At 37.1% G+C, this 19,569-nt stretch overlaps 1 protein-coding gene across 1 annotated transcript in view; it reads right to left on the bottom strand.

Annotated features, from left to right (window-relative positions):
- Positions 1-1,674: 1,674 nt before the first annotated feature.
- Positions 1,675-19,569, bottom strand: part of LOC116268633 (renalase-like) — an 85,633-nt gene continuing 67,738 nt past the window's right edge. Inside the window, exon 4 of the mRNA XM_031651923.1 lies at positions 1,675-3,082. Within this exon, the coding sequence (XP_031507783.1) occupies positions 2,930-3,082 (153 nt within the window). The 3' untranslated portion in view covers positions 1,675-2,929. The remainder of the gene's footprint in view (positions 3,083-19,569) is intronic.

Below are 19,569 nucleotides of genomic sequence, written 5' to 3'. Positions count from 1 at the left end.
GTAAAATGTAAATAAGAATCCTCTGCTCTGCTTATTTCACAGAGATGTTAGAAGGATGAAAAGTGAAAATACACACACACACACACACACAGACACGCTTGGATGAGTATAAAATGCCAGAAAAATGTAAAATTGACCCTGTTCTCTTCAGTTAACAAGGTAGTGGGGAGGCGGGGGGTGGGGACCATGGCATTCTGCACAGAAGGCTTGGTGACTCAATGAAGTGTCTTCCTCCCCCCACCCTCCCCCAGTAATATCTGGTCTGGGATTATTGCTGCTTTCTCAATGTTTTTAGACATACTTTTCTCCTTCAGAAATGTCAAAGGTGAAAAATACTATTTCACTGCTATAATTTGTCACCCTTGCTGCCTGAGCAAGATGTGCATAGACAGTTTAGTAATTAAGCTTTTCAACACTGCATCATAAAGTTTTATTCTGGCAAAGGCTATATTTATCAGCTAACAAGTATTAAATCACCCCACTGCTCACGCCGTTTCTCACTTGAATACGCTCCTTTCAAAACAGAACAGCTTTCCTTGGCTGGCTTGATTAATAAAAGTTCTTGTTTGGAAATACTGTGATGATGTGTGGTCCCGTGGGGCTAGCATACATACACCTTGGCCACTGTTCTACCTGGTGCTGACTCCGATCTCCCAGGGGAGTTTGATATCGTAGCCCTGTGTCTCTCAGAGCATCCTGGCCAGCTGAATTTTCTGGCCCTCTGGGATGGCTTCCTGGAGGAGATATTTCTACCATTTCATTTCTAATGGGGAAGAAGTGAAAGAAAATCTAAATGTGAAATAAGTTTTCAAAATAATTAAAATAGCAAAGAAACAATGATCTACATATTAAGTAGGGTTTTTCCTCATATTGCCATAGTCTTATAAAAACAGATGAAGAATTAGAAAGAATAGATATTAAAAGTCATTAGTGATGGCTTAGAGGAGTACCCTCTCCAAGCAACCCATCCCAGCTTTACACATCCTTTCCCCTCCTCCTTTGGAGGACATAAATTCATAAAATAAATATAGCATTGTTTTTAAAGGCTCAGGGTGCTTTCAGTCAAATGGCTCTAGAATTATATTTGTTAAAAACAAAATAGTTAATTTGAATGAACTTTCTACCATATTTTAAGGGTAAATATGGTAGAATATGGAAAAAGAAAATGTGGTACATACATACCATGGAATATTATGCACCCATAAAAAAGAATGAGATCATATCCTTGGCAGGAACATGGATGGAGCTGGAGGCCATTATCTTTAGGAAACTAATGCGGGAACATAAAACCAAATACCACATGTTCTCACTTACAAGAGGGAGCTAAATGATAAGAACATATGGACACACAGAGGGGACAACAGAAAGTGGGGCCTACCTGAGAGTAGAGGGTGCAAGGGAGGAGAGGATCAGGAAAAATAACAAATGGGTATTAGGCCTAACTCCTGGGTGACAAAATAATCTATACAACAAATCCCTGTGACACAAGTTTACCTCTATAACAAACCTATATATGTATCCCTACATTTAAAATTTTGAAAATATAAATAAAGACAAATGTTAGTCAAATATGGGCCAAAATAACAAAAGGTCACTCTTTTTCATCATTTCATAGAGACTACAAATTTCCTTCTTCCTCTCCCTGCTTTCAAAATAAGTGACATTAATCACATGTTGGCATTTAAGTTTTTCGCCAATTTATTGCTAAGAGGAAACATACAATAATATGCTATATGGTCATAAAACCCACTTTGCAGCCATAGAAGCAAGTTCTGCCTGTGCCTGTACATGTATATGTATGATAGTGGACATGTAAGTGTGAAACTTTAAACACTATTAGAGTAAGAAGTCTTTTGTTGAACTTTTGTTAGTTTGAGAGGCTGCAACAATTTTTCCCCTTTCAAAACACTGGAATAGAACTCATCATTTTGCTTTCCAAATTAGCAACAGGTAGCTGGTTTGGAAGGCTGGAGATTGATTTCTCTCCAGCTAGCAAGTCATGGGGACAGGTCACTGAAGCATGTGGGTGATATGCTGAACCACCAACTTGGCAAATATTGAACTATTTTAAGTGCATCTATTTTATGGTTCAGTAAATTTTTTGTTGTGTTAAATTCATTAAACTTCACACAGTCGAAATGCCACAGCACATACTGGAGAGCCCATAAAGTAACAGCACCAGCCATAAAAGATGGCAAAAGGTAAGGATTGATGTATTTTCTCTCTCAGTTTCTATTTAATTTTTATCTTTCATATTAGGACTGGGATTTATTTTAAAGTTAAAAAGTACTGTGTGGATGGGAAAATCAACTGGAATCTTATTATTTTCTGAAAATCTGAAGGAAGGTCTCTTTGTCAGTCAAGTTGCCCTCCACGCTAAGATGATGACATATATGACCTACAATTCAGGATCACTTAATAACTTGGGGGATAAATGAGAAATAAGAATTACACTCTGTTACTCACATTTTGGAAAAATCTTGTTTTGTATAATTTGCAAAAATATTGATTCAAGGACACATCTGAAGACTTAAGATGGGGCCTTGACAATGTGATTATTCTTTATTCAGAATTGAAATTTTCATAACGATAATCAAGTTTTTGGCACATAAACTGTTATCGTGATTTAATGCAATTTTCTTGAGAGAGTCGTTTGTTATTTTTTAAGTACCACTTTTCCTCCAACAAGGAGTAGTCAAAGCAATTCAGAAAAGTAGAGAAGGTGCAAGGTGCGAGGAATTTCCATTCTAGCATGGGTTGTAAGTATCAAAATTACAAAATTGATTTTATACTCCACATGAAAAATGACAATAAGTGAAGAACAATTTTCCAGTAATTTTTCTTAACAAAATAGAAAACAAAATAATCAATAACAGAAAATTGTGAAAATAAAAACCCAGTGTACATGTAGAGAATAAGGATATAAGCACTAAATATAATTCTTTAAAGCTTCCAGAACACATAGGGCAGAAGTGATGCAGCCATCAAAGTTGGACTGAGTAAATCCATCCCCTCCACATGCAAGGAAAGGTTTGTGATGCAGAGTCATTTGGCCAGGACAGTTGGCAGCAGCATTTGTAACCTGAAAAAGTAAAAAGAAGACTGCAATTGACATTCTGCGCTCTATTGTGCTGTCATGGCAACACCCACCTGGAAAAGGCTAGTCTACCTGGAGAAATCAAGATTTCTCACAAGAAGCACCAGAAAAAACAAACAAACAAAAAATGCACACACAAGAAATAAAAAACAAACCAAGACTCACTAAACTCCCCCCAACCCCAGTTCAAGTGTTTATATTTATATTCATAAATGTTTAAATTTTCAGTTATTAGATAAGATAATCAGAAGTGGGTTGAACTTCAAAATTAGTAGGGCCTATGGTCTGAATGTTTATCCCCCTCAAATTCATATGTTGAAGTCCTAACCCGAGGTGATGGTATTAGAAGGTGGGGCATTTGGGGAGGTGATTAGGTCATGGGCAAAGTCCTCATGAATGGAATTAGTGCTCCTTATCAAACAGGCCCAAGGAAGCTTGTTGGTCCTTTCCACCATGTGAGGACACAGCCAGAGGTGCCATCTATGAGAAAGGGGGCTCTCACCAGACACTGGATCTGCCAGTGCCTTGATCTTGCACTTCCCAGACCTCAGAACTGTGAGAAAGACATTTCTGTTTATTAGCCACCCAGTCTATGGTATTTTGCTATAGTGGCCCAAATTGACCAAGACATCCTTCTTCATTTTCTCTCCACCACTCCTCACCCCATGGTTCTTTCTTCCTCACATATTTCCTGAGTGCTGTTCTGGCCCAGGCCCCATGTTGAGCACTGGAAGCAGGAGAATTTTAAAAGTTCACAACCTTGTCCTTAAGGAACTTTCAGTCCTGAGAGGAAGACTGACCCCAAAGCAGTCTTTTTTAACAGCTTTTTATTTTCATATCTGAACGTATGAAAAAAGGCACAGAGATTGTTTTCTGGAGAAAATATTCTCAAAATTTGGATGGATGATGGCTAATAAGCATTTGCAGTAAGGAGAATGAGTGGGAGGTGAATGCAGTTATGTTGGACACTGAGATGACTTGCCCACTGAAGCACCAAAAACCCTCTAAAAAACCAGAATATGAAAACTTGCTGTAATGGCCATCTGCTTGGGACTGCTTCACTGTACAACTTCAGGGGGTTCCATCCACATGGATGACAATATGACAGTTCTGGTCTCTCCTATACAATGTTTTCATGGATAGTAATAGAGTAAGGCCCATGAGGATTCACTTATCTGAAAATCAGGAAAAAAAATCAAGAAATGTAATAAATGCTATTTAAATTATGGTGCTGAGATCTTTGTTCTAGATAGGCTGAGTCAGTATATTCCCTTACAGTTTTTTTTTTTTTTTTTCTTCTAGAGATAGGGTCTTGCTCTGTTGTCTAGGCTGAAGTGCTATGGCATGATCATAGCTCACTGTACTCTTGAACTCCTGGGCCAAGAGACTCTCCTGCCTTAGCTTCCTGATAGCTAGGACTATAAATGCACACCACCATGCCTGGCTAATTAAAAAAAAATTTTTTAGAGATGGGGTCTCACTATGTTGTCCAGGCTGGTCTTCAACTCCTGGTCTCAAGCTATTCTCCTGTCTTGGCTTCCCAAAGTGTTGAGATTACAGGCATAAGCCACCATGCCTGGCTTACAGAGCCTACAGTTTTCTTAAAGCAGAAAAACTTTGCCATAGATATTTTTAATGTATATGTTATATTTGCTTTTTAAATAGGGATGGTACTATTATTTCCCTGTTGAACCTCTAAAGACATGGGCCTCTGTAGACCTGTGTCACTCAGATATAAACATGAAATATTAAGAGCATCCTCTCACTTTTCTGGAGGTCTCTTACAGCAACATCATCTATTACAAACATAACTGATAATCTTGAAATCAGCAGACAAGATCTTTGAGTGGCTAAAATAGGCAGTACATAGTACAGTCACTTAAGCGCGGACTTGATTCTTTAATTAGAGCTTCTAACCTGCTTTAGATAGAATTTTATCAGGTTGGATTATTTAATTTGTCAGTAAAACACTACAGGAGGAAGAAAATGGCTAGGATCTTAGATATTAGTGATTTCAGAATGTGATAACCAATAGTCTAATAGCAAGGGATATGTATTAGTTCATTCTCACACTGCTATTAAGAACTTCCCTGAGACTGGGTAATTTATAAAGAAAAGAGGTTTAATTGATTCACAGTTCCAAATGGCTGAGGAGGCCTTGAGAAACTTATAATCATGGCGGAAGGGGAAGCAGGCACGTCTTACATGGTGGCAGGCAAGAGAGAGAGTGTGTGAAGGAGGAACTGTCAAACACTTATAAAACTGCCAGATCTCATGAAAACTCACTCACTATCATGAGAACAGAATGGGGGAAACTGCCGACATGATGCAATCACCTCCCACCAGGTCGCTCCCTTAACACATGGGGATTATGGGGATTACAGTTCAAGATGAGACTTGGATGGGGCCACAGAGTGAAACCATGTCGGGATGCTAGATAAAAACTCAAAACCCAGACAAGACTGGAAAGAATCCTGGCAGTCTGGGTCAATTTAATGGAGAGGCAAATAACTTTCTGGCTCTTAACAGGAGCTGAGGGCATCAGTTATTAGCTGTCTTACAATCATTAATGTTCACCATGATGGCCCCAGCTTTCAAGAAGCAATTTCTAATATGCATAAAGTATTCATTGCTAGCATTTCTTGAATGCCCACTGCCTATCAAATGTTGCATATGCACACCTCATTTAATTCACATAGCAACCCTATGAGGTGGTTACTATTGTTCTTATTTTATACATAAGAAAGTTGAGGCTCAGAAAGATTACTACTTGCCCAAAGACGGAAAGTCAGTAGATAAAGAAACAGGGATTCGAACAGAGCAGGCTGACTCCAGAACTTACATTTCCAGCACTTTCAGAAATATTTCCATAAAGACTCGATTAAGTAAAACGAAACAACAATTTTTTATTTTTGTTTTGACTTAGATTTAATTTTTGACTTAGCTTTAGGCATCTGGAAAATTCACATCAATAGAATAACTCATTCATACATATTCATATCTATACATATATGTGTGTGTCTATGTATAATTTGCACATACATAAATCTCCATTTGTGGTAAAATTTTGATACATTCCTGTTGACATCCCTGTATAGATAAACTGTGGCACTATTAAACATTGCACAAGTATTAACCAGGAAGGAGTTTAAGGAAAAGGGTTTTGCCCGGTCATGAGCCGGTAATTTATTGGTGCTGTGTAATTTAATTTGATGAGTGGTAAAACGCAGATGCCAGATCACATGGCTGGAAAACTGGGCCACTGATTAGCCAGTCGGCAGTTTGGATGAAATCAATCTCACTGTATTTAGGTGGAATCACCCATTTTGCAATTACCCAATAGGGAAAATATGAAAACATGGAGCGTGTATTGGCAAGCTCCTTCACCCATGTAAAGTAAGAGCCCTGCAGTGGAGGAGCACGTAATTGTCAAAGCCACAATCTCACAATAATGCAGCCTTTGGCTATGCTTTCAGCCACAGTGAGGAACCACAGCTCAATGACTGTGTTTAAGAGAGATGTCAGGGCTGAAACAACCCCTTGCAAATCCAGGTTACTTTGGCTCACATGTGTGCCAGGGATGGTCAGAAAGAACTCTTGCCTGCTATAGAGTAGCAAATGCAATGTTTCTATAAACTTAGGTGATAACTGGACTGGGTATACAAATAAAGCTGAAGAAGTGGTTTTATTTCTAAGCAATTTAAACCCATGTCAATGTCTTTTGTTATATGAAATGCAAACGCCTAAGCCCCACATGGAGAGCTCTTCATAACCAGGATCTTACTTTCATTCAAATCTCACCTCGTGCCACTTCTCTCACCTTTGTCACCCTTGTCCTTGTCCCTTCTCTTGCCTTTGTCCTATCTATATTCAAACTCAGGTTCTTCTTCTTGTACTTCTGTGGCTTGGAACAAACCATTTTGCTGGGTGGTGTTGCATCATCCTCCTCTTTGCTGACAAGTAAATTGCTCATCCTTCAAGACTCAGTATAAACATCACCTGCTCTGAGGCATTCTTGCTCAGCCAGGCAGGGTCAGTGCCTTTTCAGCATGTTATTTCTATCTATTATATTATTTGCTATTTTGTACTGTAATGATGTCCATGCCTGTCTCCTCCCCTCCTAGACTGCAAGCTTCTAAGAATAGGGGCTCTGACTCACTGATCTTTGTATCCAAGGCTGAGAACAGTGCCCGGATCATATTAAAGTGTGCAATAAATGTTTATTGAGTTAAAAGATATTGTACACAGTTGATCAAATGAAGGTCTTGACAGAAAACCTACACAAAAAGTGTTATTCAGAGGCTCCCCATATAGCTGAGGAGAAGCTCAAATGGAGGAACTATTGTATTTAGAAGATTCTTAAAAATGATTAATGAAGGGATGTCCTCTGGCCTCAGACCGTGCACTGCTTTAATGACTGTCTCCTGTCATGTATTAAGTTGAACCACACAAACTTGCTTATTCTGTAGGTCAAAAATGGTAAAACATTGTCAATTTGTATATGGTTCAGCCTAATAGTTTCTTTGTACCATGATTACTAATTGTAAAAGTTCACACAAAAAAGTGCTTTTGGTGTGAAAATGAAATTAAAGATGAAAAGAAAGAGGTAGGCAGACAAGGAGGCTAAGTATTTCTTATCAAAATGACAGTTGATTATTAGCAAAATAATTCAAATAATGTCCATTCTTGCTTTTATATCTATGCTAAAGCTACAGTGCGTCCTTGGACTAGGAAACATTTACCCATAGAGAACAGTCATTTGTTTGGCCTATAGAGTGGCTTTATTTTAGGCTGACCTATTCAGCCATCCAGCCCATAATTTGGTTACTTAAACAAACCTTTCTGAAATATGGCAACAGGTGACACTCAAGAGGGTAGGCAAGAATTAAGGTTTTATAAATTCTAATTCTAGATGTGCAACTAATGCGATCAGGGAGCTTGGACAATGAATAATCAAATTTTTGCTGCTACGTTTCCTAACTTATACCATGAATGCAAATTATACCACATTTCATTGAATTTAAGGCACCATAAAACACAATAATATTTTATGTACAAGAAAAATGGTGTCAACATGACACAAAAGTTTATTTTATACTTAATAGAAAAATTCTTTCGGATTTGTCTATGTGTATCTTTTGCAAACATAAAAAGGAAATAAAAGAGAAATACATTGGTTAAGCCCTTCTAAAGGCTCACATTTAGAGATGGACTTCTCTGAACCACTCTTTAACTCAGACATGCTGATGTCTGATATCCATGCACTTCCCTATTCAGTCTGTCCTCTGTGCTGTCTAAAACACTGGCAGTGTGGCATTTCTGACAAGGATGTTCCACTGAATTATTTTTTCTAGGGTTTTCTTCTGAGCTGCTGACACTGTTCTGCAAGTATGGATTATGCTTTTTTCTCTTCATTGGGAAAGAAAGGTTTTCAGACAGTAACGAGACTCATATTCTTTCCTCAAATTGTTCTTAAATAATTTGTTAGTTTAAATATCAAGAAGTTACAGCTGCCCACTCCAAAAGCACCAGAAATAACCAAGTTCACACATGTGAAAACTACATCTTGACTGTCTCCTGGTGTACACTGATGGGGTGGCATCTTATAGTTGAAGAAATACGGCAAGTATTAAGTAGGGTGATGGGAGAGGGATGGTAAATACTCCACAGTTTCTCAATGCACAACAAGTCAAAATATAATGAATGGTAGGATCCTTTAAGCAGTGCTTTTTCAGTTAAGTAGCATTGCTGGTGTTAGGACTTCTAATGTCTTTAGCATTGCTGGTTTAAACACTCCATTTTCTCAGCTCACCCAAATGAGCAGCCTCAGGTGAAACTGACAGAGATGTACTGGTTATCTAAGAATCCATTTGTTCATTTTCAAAGGTAAATGTACCAATTCCAGAACCAAGTCTGGTTGTCTTCCCAGATCATTCATCTTGCTGGGCAAATTTCCCCAACTGTATCATAGATTATGGGGGTGACACAGGTGCAGCAACTCCTGACAGACATCACTAATCAATCGTGGCAGTCTTTCCAGGAAGCCCAGCAGGGCCTCAGCATCCTTCTCCCTTCGGTGCCTCAGGCAGCCACCACCAGTCAATTGGAGTTGGCACTTGAGAGGAATTCTATATACCAACCCTGGATTAGAAGATTACAGAAGAAACACATAATTAGAAATAAGGGAACTAAATATTCTTTACTGTTTCTTTCTCTCCTTTCCCATTAAGTTACAATAGCTTGATGCATTGCCTTTCTCCAAACCAGAGACACTTCAGTGCCAAGAAACAGATCACATCAGGAGCCATTTCCTCTAGATGCTGCTGCAAACCCAATTACAATTCCTTCTAATAACCTTCTAAGATCCCTGTCCAGGACACTACCCTTCTCTGGGTCACACAGGTGCTTTGGCTGCTGTGTGAAAATAAACTACAGGCGTTTTAGCTACAACCATAGTTCTACAAAATTGTATGCTAAAAATATCAGGGCTTGTGGAAAAAACAGAGTTGGGGGCAGATGACTCAAAGCCCATGGAACTTTGAGCCAAGCACTAACAAAACCAATAAACATCATAGTAAAGTGGCTAGTACAGTTAATATTCTCCCAGCCTCTGCGTCTAGCTACAGTGGTACACTCTTTGCAGCCTAGATCCTGGGGCTTGTGTTTCTCCTTTGAGATATGGGTCTTGGAGGACAGTTGCTTCTAAAGTAGACCATTTTGAGCTAAATTGAAAGTATGATCTAGGATCATATTTCATCTGCCTTTTTCATCAGTCTGTCACGTTAATATAGGGGAAATATCTTTGTGGTTTCACCATCTGGACGTCCACTTTTGCTGAAGAGCTTAACGTGGTAGAAAACCAGCAGTTCTTTGAGCCATTGGAACAGCCACTATTTGCACTAAAGGAAAGCACGTTTGTAGATTTTAAGTTTTTATTCCTGAGACTTTCACATTTAGTAAGGCTTTATGTTTGCCCGTAAGAAAAGTTACTCCAATTACTTCAAAATATAAATGAGTTTGAAACCAATATGAGTCTCCTGATATTGATCTCTTATTTCTTAACCGCATACAAGGTAATTCACATTAAAACACACACACACACACACACACACACACAAACCCTAGTTGCAAAGACTGTAGATAATTTTACCACTTTCTTATGTTACATTACCTTCCTGCAGGTCACTTTAATAAGCTTTGGGTATGCATAAGCCTTGACAGCAGATGGAGATATCTAAGCCATCACTTGTATTTTGATACTCACACTGCATCTTTTAATAACAATTTTCGGCCGAGCGCAGTGGCTCAGACCTGTAGTCCCAGCACTTTCGGAGGCTGAGACAGGTGGATCATGAGGTCAGGAGATTGAGACCATTCTGGCCAACATGGTGAAACCCCGTCTCTACTAAAAAAAAAGAAAAAGAAAAAGAAAAAGAAAAAAAAATACAAAAATTAGCAGGGCATGGTGGCATGTGCCTGTAATCCCAGCTACTTGGGAGGCTGAGGCAGGAGAATGGCTTGAATGAGAGAGTCGGAGGTTGCAGTGAGCTGAGATCGTGCCATTGCACTCCAGCCTGGCAACAGAGTGAGACTCCGTCTCAAAACAAAAAACAAAAAACAAAAAAAAATTTTTTTCATCCACTCCAATGTCTGACAGTGACTTTTTACTTAAATTGTTCCTGAATTCAGAGAAATTTTATTGTTTACTGGTTACACACTAACTTGACTGGGGAAAACTTTGAGTAATAATCTTCTTGCCTTGGCATTTCCCCTGCTCATTGCGTGTGTGAGGTATTGACCACACTGGCAATAATAAATAGCTATGAAGGCTAAGATGGTATGGAGCTGATTCATACATTTTCTCACTTCCTTGCATTTCTCTACTCTGCTGCCAGTGTAAACCTAAGCCCATGCCATGGTACATAAACAGCAGAAATTGAATATTTGGTTAACTTGTTCCTTTATAGCCCCTATCTATGCAAAGCACAAAGGTAGTTTTTCCCAAAAGGCAATCTGTGGCAAGATGGAAAAAAAGTAAGAATTCTGAGCATTTTCATGGAGCTAAGTACATTATATATATATATTTATAAATCTGTTATGAGGTTGTAACTTTATTTTTTGCGTTATTCTTTTGTTTAAATTCTCGTAGCTGTGTTTTCGCCTTTTAAATTTTTAGTTGAAGAATTAAAAGATAACAATATTATCTTAGCTCCCAAAACATTTAGAGGGGTTTTACTGGTCCACGAAAATACAGAAAAAAATGCTTGGAACCACTGCTCTGGGGTAAGGCTTGACACGGCTTAAAGCAGAGTCTCCGTCAGTCTGAAGAATGTTTTCTATGAAAGGGAGGGATGGTGGCTAGGGAGGAGCTAACGTGAGCTTTGAAAAACCATCAGTAATTTCCATTATCACTGGATAATCTGAGTTTGGGTTTGGTAAGTTGATGAGTAATTTTTAAAAATGGAATGAAATCTTGTATAAAATGTATTTCCCAGAAATCTGCATAATCTCTTTTTTATACAAATATTACTCTAGATAGAACTAGAATCTACAGGAACACATGGTTCGTTTGTTCGCCCATGGTTAAATATTTAGGTAGTAACCATCTAAGGGTTGGAGGAAAATAGAGATTGGGGGAAAATGACTTAATCAAATGTGGAATAAATTCAAATTACATGTGGCCTAGAGAGTGAATGTGGTTCATATTGATTCTCTGTATATATCTCCCTAATCTTACCATATTCCCAAGGCATTGATTATAGCATTGATCACATGCCTGTTTACACACACAGGGAGAAGTGTCAGTAAATGAAGGAGAGACAGAACTTACTCTGATGTCAATGGAAATGGCTGTTTACCTATTTGCATATAGGAAACTAGTCCAGGCACTCTGAAAAAGATATAACTTCAGTGTTGTGGCTACAGTGGAACAATACTATTAGCCACTGAGTAAAGTTCCATAATATAAGAAGGGAAGGGCTGGGATATGAAAGTTGAAAACAGGTTTTTTTTTTTTTTTTTAAATGTATACACAAAATATTTTCTATTGGCCAAATTTAAAATGTAATGTTTCTACTTCTACTAGAGGTGTATTTATCCTTAATGTTCTCCTATTTTTAAAAAATCCTTTTGGGGTTTGACGAAAATCCAACAAAATGTTGTTAATTCCTCTACACACAACTAACCAAAATGCAATTTGGTAAGAGCTGTTTGATATTTAAAAGCCTTTTGAGTCCTTAAAATAGCAAGCTATGGGGGCTGTGTCCTACCCATCTTTTTATTTCTGGTATCTATTACTCCACTGTATATGACTGGCATTGAGTAAATATTTGCTCAAAGAATAAATCAACACAGGCCAACAAAAAAGCTAATTCAAAGTTTTGAAATTTTTATATTCTCAGTGTTCAACTGGTCTCTAAAGGTGGTGGAATTTTTTTCTCTATGAAAATAATTTTCTTTAGTTTCTGAGTCTCTAAATTTTGCTTTCCCGCCCCCGCCCTCCAAATAACCATGCTATTAACCACCTTCTATTTTGTCACACTTAACCCCTCACCACTCTATCCCAGTTCCTGAGCAACTGAATTCCTCAGCACAACACCTATTCTGATTTAATTTTAAAAATTCTTTCTTAAAACAGTTGATTCTCTACGTTCAGATTTTTGTAGCAAAGTAGAAATCATACACATATGAAATACATGTGTTATATTATTAAGAAAAGTGAGGATAAAGATTATTTCTTAACCATACACTGCATCTTACTAAAGATAAGTGATATTCCAAACTGGGATAATAATGATAAATTGGGGAGCTGATTATACCATTTAATCTATTTTTAGGTATCTTTCTTCGATAATTGAACCTCTTTCGGCCACAGATTTTTGAGGCTCTCAGTTCTAATCATCTTATGCTACGGTACTTAATATTCATAAAGAGCTTTATCAACACATGGTTGCTTTACTGCAGAGATGGTACATTTTTAATTGGTTCTTATGTGTTGTGTTCATCATTTCATCTTTCCTCTGTTCTACTCATCTCTCCAGTGTTCTATTATATTTAATGGTGATTTCATAAACTCATTTCTTTGTTGTGCTTTAGAGAAAGGCTTACTTGTATTGTGGACTCCTGATTACTGAGCTCTGTATCTGGTACTACAGAGAGCTGCTGTAAAATTACTATTGGTTGGAATACCCTAGGTGTGAAGAAAGCAATGTGGTTTGCTCAATTCTCAGTGGAGCTTTTCATTTTATTGGCATTTGTCTATTCTATGTTAATAAACCATTGGGTAGATGCAGGCAGAATGTGCCACAAATCAATTATATGATCCATGTAGTAGCTTTAGTGGGCTCAAACTGCAAAGGACATACTTTGCTGAAATTGTATATTCAATTGTTGAGGTCTACATTGACTCTGTTTAGATCTATTCTATCTTTTAAAACCCTGAAAATACTGGAGCAAACTCTTTTGACGAGGACTTGTTCAGAACAAGCACACAATAAAGAATGAAATACGGTTTTCTCTAGTACTATTGAAGTAATAATGGACAGAACAATAGTCATATTACATTTGCCTTTAGAGTTTTTAATTTAATAGAAAATTGTTCTGCCCTTCAGCAAGTTTTAGTGTATTCATTCATTAATTCTTCAAATATTTGTTTTGTTCCCAGTAGTTGCTGAGCACTATGAAAAGTGTGAGGGTACAAAAACCAGCTCCTTTCTGTAAATTGATTTAACAGATTTGGAATTCTTTTGTTTTCATCTAAATATAAATGCTCTGTCACACTTTCTCAAAGGATCCAATTGCTTGGGATTCTAGGATGCAAAGGACTGAAAATGCTCTCCATGGTGAGTCCAGAGATAAACTGAAAATCACTTTTCCTCCTGAACCGGGCCTCACTACTACCTCTTTCCCCTCTGTAGGTTGACAGCTGGTTGATTTCCTGCAGACTCAATTTTTCTGCATTTCTTCTCCCATTCCCTATTTATTCTTCTTGATGACCCAGAAGCATGACATTGACATTTCTTTCTGGTTCTCATTCATGTTGAATGGACCCAATGACTTTATATCTGGGCCATAGGATTATGGCAAGAAAGAATGCAGCATTTTGATCTTCAGGTCTAGAAACGAACTTCCTTCTACTTTTAATACTGTGAAAATTAAATTAAAAGTATTAAAAAATTTAATACTGTGTTCCTCAGAAAGACAATAATGGAGAATAAAAAACAGGTGGTTTTAAAAGTCAGCTTAATTGAACCTATATACAGTAAAATTTATTTTTTGTGTGTATTGTTCTATATATTTTGACAACATATACAGTTGTGTAACAGCCACTACAAATAACAGAGAACATTTCCACCACCCCCTAAATTTCCCTTATGCCACACTGCAGTGAATCCCTTCCTCTCAATCACAGTCCCTGCTAACACTAATCTGTTTTTTGTCTCTACAGTTTTACCTTTTCCAGAAAGTCATACACACAGACTTTGAGTCTGACTTCTTTCACTGAGATGACGCTTCTGAGATTCATTTACGTTATTATAAATATTTCTAGTTTGCTCCTTTTTATTACTGAGTAGTTTTTCATTTATGGATGTATAATATTTACCCACTTAGCAGGTGATGAATATTTAGGTTATTTCCACTATTCAGCAATGATTAAGAAAGCTGCTCATATTATTTGGATATAGGTTTTCATGAGGATGCATGCCTTCATTGTTCTTGGGTAAATCTCTAAGGGTGGTGTTGCTGGGTCGCATGGTAAGTGCGTGTTTAACTTTGTAAGAAACTGCCAAAGTATTCCTCAAAGTGGCTGTGCCATTTTGCATTCCTACCAGTGATACGTGAGAGTTCCAGTTGTTTCACATCCTTGCCAGCATTTGTCATCTTCAGAGTTTCTGATCCAAGCCGTGACTGGTTTCCTTCACATAGCATGTTTTTTTGTAGGTGTGTCATGGTATTTCATTGTGGTTGTAATTTGCACTTCCCTAATGACCATTGATGGTTATTATCTTTCTGTGTGCTCAACTGCCATTCACATCTCTTCTTTTTGTATGTTTTGTGAAATACACATAAAATGTGCAATTAGTGACCGGTAAACACTAATCTGCTTTCTGTCTCTATGGATTTGCCTATACTGAATGTTTCATATGAATGGAATTATTCAAGAGGTTATCTTTATGACTGGCTTCTATCATATAACATGTTTTCAAGGTTCATCCATGTTACAGCATGTGTCAGTACTTCATCCCTTTTTATGGCTGAATGATATTCCCCTGTACGGATATAACATATAGTTTATCCACTCATTAGTTGATAGACATTCAGGTTGTTTCCACTTTTGGCTAAAGTGTGCTGTTATGAACATTTGTGTATGCAGTTTTGTTTGAACACATGCTTTCGTTTCTTTTAATTATACATCTAGGAGTGGAATTGCTGGGTCATATTGTAATTCTATGCTTAACTTATTGAGGAACCACCAAGCTTTTTTCCACAGTGGCTGCACCATTTTACATGCCCACTAGCAAAGTACAAGTGTTCCATTTCTTCACATCCTCTCTAACACTTGTTATTCTGTATCTTACAGCCATCCCAATGGAAGTGAAATAGTATCTCATTGTGATTTTGATTTGCATTTCCCAAATGAATAATGATTTCACACACCTTTTCATGTGCTTATTGTCCATTTGTATTTCTTCTTTGGCAAAATGTCTTTTCAAGTCCTTTGCTCATTTTTTAATTGGGTTGGGTTTTTCTTTTCTTTTTCTTTTCTTTTCTTTTTTTTTTTTTTTTTTTTGCTGTTGTAAGAGTTCTTTATACATTCTAGATAGTAGATTATCAGATATGTGACTCATAAATATTTTCTCCCATTCTTTGGGTTATCTTTTCACTGTTTTGATAATACTTTGATGAACAAAAGTATTGAAGTCCAAATTATCTTTTCTTTTGTTGCTTATATTTCTGGTGTCATAGCTAAGAAACCATTGCCAAATCAGAGGTTATGAAGATTTACCAAAATGTTTTCTTCCAGAAGTTTTATTATTTTACCTTGCATATTTAGGTTTTTGATCCAGTTTGAGTGAATTTTTGTGTGCAGTGTGATGTAAGGGTCCAACTCACTCTTTTGTATGTGGATATCCAGTGGTCCCTGCACTATATATTGAAATAGATTATTCTTTCTCCATTGAATGTTCTTGAGAATATTGTCACAAATCAATTGACTATAGGTATGGGTTTATTTCTGAACTTCCAATTACATTCCATTGATCTATGCCTGTCCTTATGTCAGTGCCACAGTGTCTTGATTATTGTAGTTTTGCAGTAAGATTTGAAATGAGAATGTATGAGTCCTCCAACTTTGTTCTATTTTTTAAGATTGTTTTGGCTATCAGGGGGTCCTTGTGGTTCCATATACATTTTGGCTTTTTCATTTTTGCAAAGGCCACTGCAATTTTGATAGAGACTGAAACGAGTCTGTAGATCACTCTAGTTGATACTGCCATCTTAAAAATACTACATCTTTCAATATATGATGTGTTTTCATTTATTCAGGTCTTTTAAAATGTCTTTCAGCAATGTTTTGTGGTTTTCAGTGTAGAATTCTTATAACTCCACAGTAAACTCACATCTCTTCTTTAGTGAAGTACTCTTTTAAGTCTTTTGCCCATTTTTAGATGATTGTGCTGTTTGTTTTTTAAATTATTGACTTGTGAGAGTTCTTTGCATATTTTGAATACTAGCCTTTTACTGATAAATGCTTTTGCAGATAGTCCTTTGCAACATTTTCTCCAAGTCTGTGGCTGTCTTTTCATTTTTCTAATAGTGTCTTTCAAAGACACTGTTTTTGATTTTAATTAAGTTCAATTAATCAGTTTCTTTCTGTATGGTTTGTGCTTTTTTGTGTTCTATCTAAGAAATGTTGCCGGGCACAGTGGCTCATGCCTGTAATCCCAGCACTTTGGGAGGCCGAATCGGGTGGATCATTTGAAGTCAGGAGTTCAAGACCAGCCTGGCCAAACCCGTCTCTACTAAAAATACAAAAGAATTAGCCGGGCACTGTGGTGTGTGCCTGTAATCCCAGCTACTCAGGAGGCTGAGGCAGGAGAATTGCTTGACCCTGTGAAGGGGAGGTTGCAGTGAGCCAAGATTGTGCCACTGCACTCCAGCCTGGGCAACAGAGCAAGACTCCATCTCAAACAAACAAACAAACCAAAAAAAAACGTTTACTAAATCCAAGGTCATAAAGATTTTCTCCTATGTTTTCATCTAGCAGTTTTAGAATTTAAGGTGTTATGTTTAGGTTTATGATCCATTTTTAGTTAATTTTTGTATATGCTGGGAAACATCAACTTTTGAATATAAAGGTGTTTTCCAAATTCTATTTTGTTGTTCACTAGTTCTTTAAGAAAAATGTTCAATAGGAACATTGGTTTCCTCATTTAAAGCAAAGATAATATTTACTTCCTGATCTGTCAGAACAGTTGTGAGGATCAAATGAAAACAAGTATACAAGTGTTTTCTAAAATCAGAGTATAAATGTTAACTATGATTATCTCTAGCTGACAGCAGCAAAAAAAGAATGGTATAAGAAGGTATCACAATTGGGAGAAAGCCAGAACTTAAAAAATTACTGCAGTTAAGTGAGGTGTTTAAAAGCACTAGCTTTTAAATAGGCCTGCATTTGAATGCCAGCTTTGCCACTTCCTAGCAGCTGAAACATACATAAGATACCTGAGCCCTCTAATCCTCAGTTTTCTCACCTATGTGATGGGGAAGGGATACAAACTCCACAAGGCGGTTGGAGTATAAAGTGAGTTACATACAGAGCCCATTGAGCTACAGTGAGTAAGGAATTAATAAGTTGCATTCTTGAAAAAGAGAGAAAGAGAGAGAAAGAGCGACTGTCTAATAAAATGCTGATGTGAATTATCATGGTATACATTAATGCTACAACACACGATGGCAAAGATCAGGTTCAATTTCCACCTAACTGAGCTACTGGTCATTCCTCAAGTGTTCTTTGCCTCTTTTGCTTCTGAAAGAGTGCATGTGTTCTTGGAACATTGCTCCAGCATCACTGACTTTACCTGTCTTCCCTCATCTTGAAGGAATTAGCTCAAGTGACATCTTCTTTTAGGAAGCTACCTCTTACCACTTCCTCCCCAAGTCTGCTCTGTGCTCACATAGTATGTTGTACATAGTTTTTGTATAGCAAACTGTACTATATCAGGATTATGTGCTTATTGGTTACCCTTGCTGATTGATTATATGGGAAACTCTTTACAGGAAGGGAGGTGTCTTTGAGTCTTTAGAACCCAGTTCAATGTTTGACACATAGTAGAAGCTCAACAAATGTGTGTTTAATGAACAGATGAGTATATGGTATTAATTTATAATGTGGATATGACTACTAAACTTTTTTTGTTTGTTAGTTTTATAGCATAATACTGATGTTTACTTAAATAGACCAAGTAGATTTACTCTTTATGAGAAAGTGTTGAAATAGGGCCTATTTCTTGTAGAGCATCTATGCCTCTGTAATAACATCCACCATCCTATGTTAAGCATTAATGCTGGGTGCAAGTGAATATATTTAGTACTTGCTCAGTGCCAATGACACAGACTCCTTTTTAAAGTTTTTAATAAAGTATTTGCTGGTCAAAATAATTAGTTATTCTGAATAAGTGTGATACTGACTACATGGGAGAGTAAGTCCCAAGAGTATATGAGAAAAAAATGACTTCATTAAATTCTTACACGTTAAAACACTTAATAGTTTATGTAATATGGAATTTTGTGAAAAGGGGAAATATCTGCCTATATAAATTTCAATTAAACTGTGACTATACATGCTAATTCAATAATCAGAATTTCTCAGCTAATGATCTCACATATATGTACTACCTCATAATAAACCACTGAAACAAGTGGTTAGTTATGTGCTGATGACAAGGAGGTGGGCAATTACTCAATGCAATGCTTATGACTGACACCTGTTAGGTTTCCTGATGTTGATAAACTGGGTCATACTACAGTCCACCTATTCCAAAAGGCCCATTTTGGTTATGCAAAGGTCACTACAACTTATGATACATAAGCAAGATACTCTCATGACCATAATTTCTTGTTGGGAAATGTTGACTCATGGCCCAACTGTGTTAAATTATCAAACACTGGAAAATGTGCAAGTTTTAGTTTAGGAATGATTGGCAGGAAGCTGGAAAATCTTTAAGCTTAAAAAATAGCAACAACAAGAAACCACTGGCAAGCGTTCCTTGTGTCCACAGGGATCTGCCACTTCCATCACACCTTGTTCTGATGTTATTCAACAGTCCCTTATGGTAATGACTAAGTGTCATAGTCCCTGGCATTGAATTGGACCTAGTGAAAAATTCCTATCTAGACTATTTACTTATATAAAACAGAGAGAAAAGAGATAAACTTTGAAAAGATAAAAAAGTGAGAAAGAAAAGAGAAAA

This window comes from Papio anubis, chromosome 11 (assembly GCF_008728515.1).
Source record: "Papio anubis isolate 15944 chromosome 11, Panubis1.0, whole genome shotgun sequence".
Classification (NCBI taxonomy): Eukaryota; Metazoa; Chordata; class Mammalia; order Primates; family Cercopithecidae; genus Papio; species Papio anubis.
This window is presented reverse-complemented; position numbering and strand designations above follow the sequence as displayed.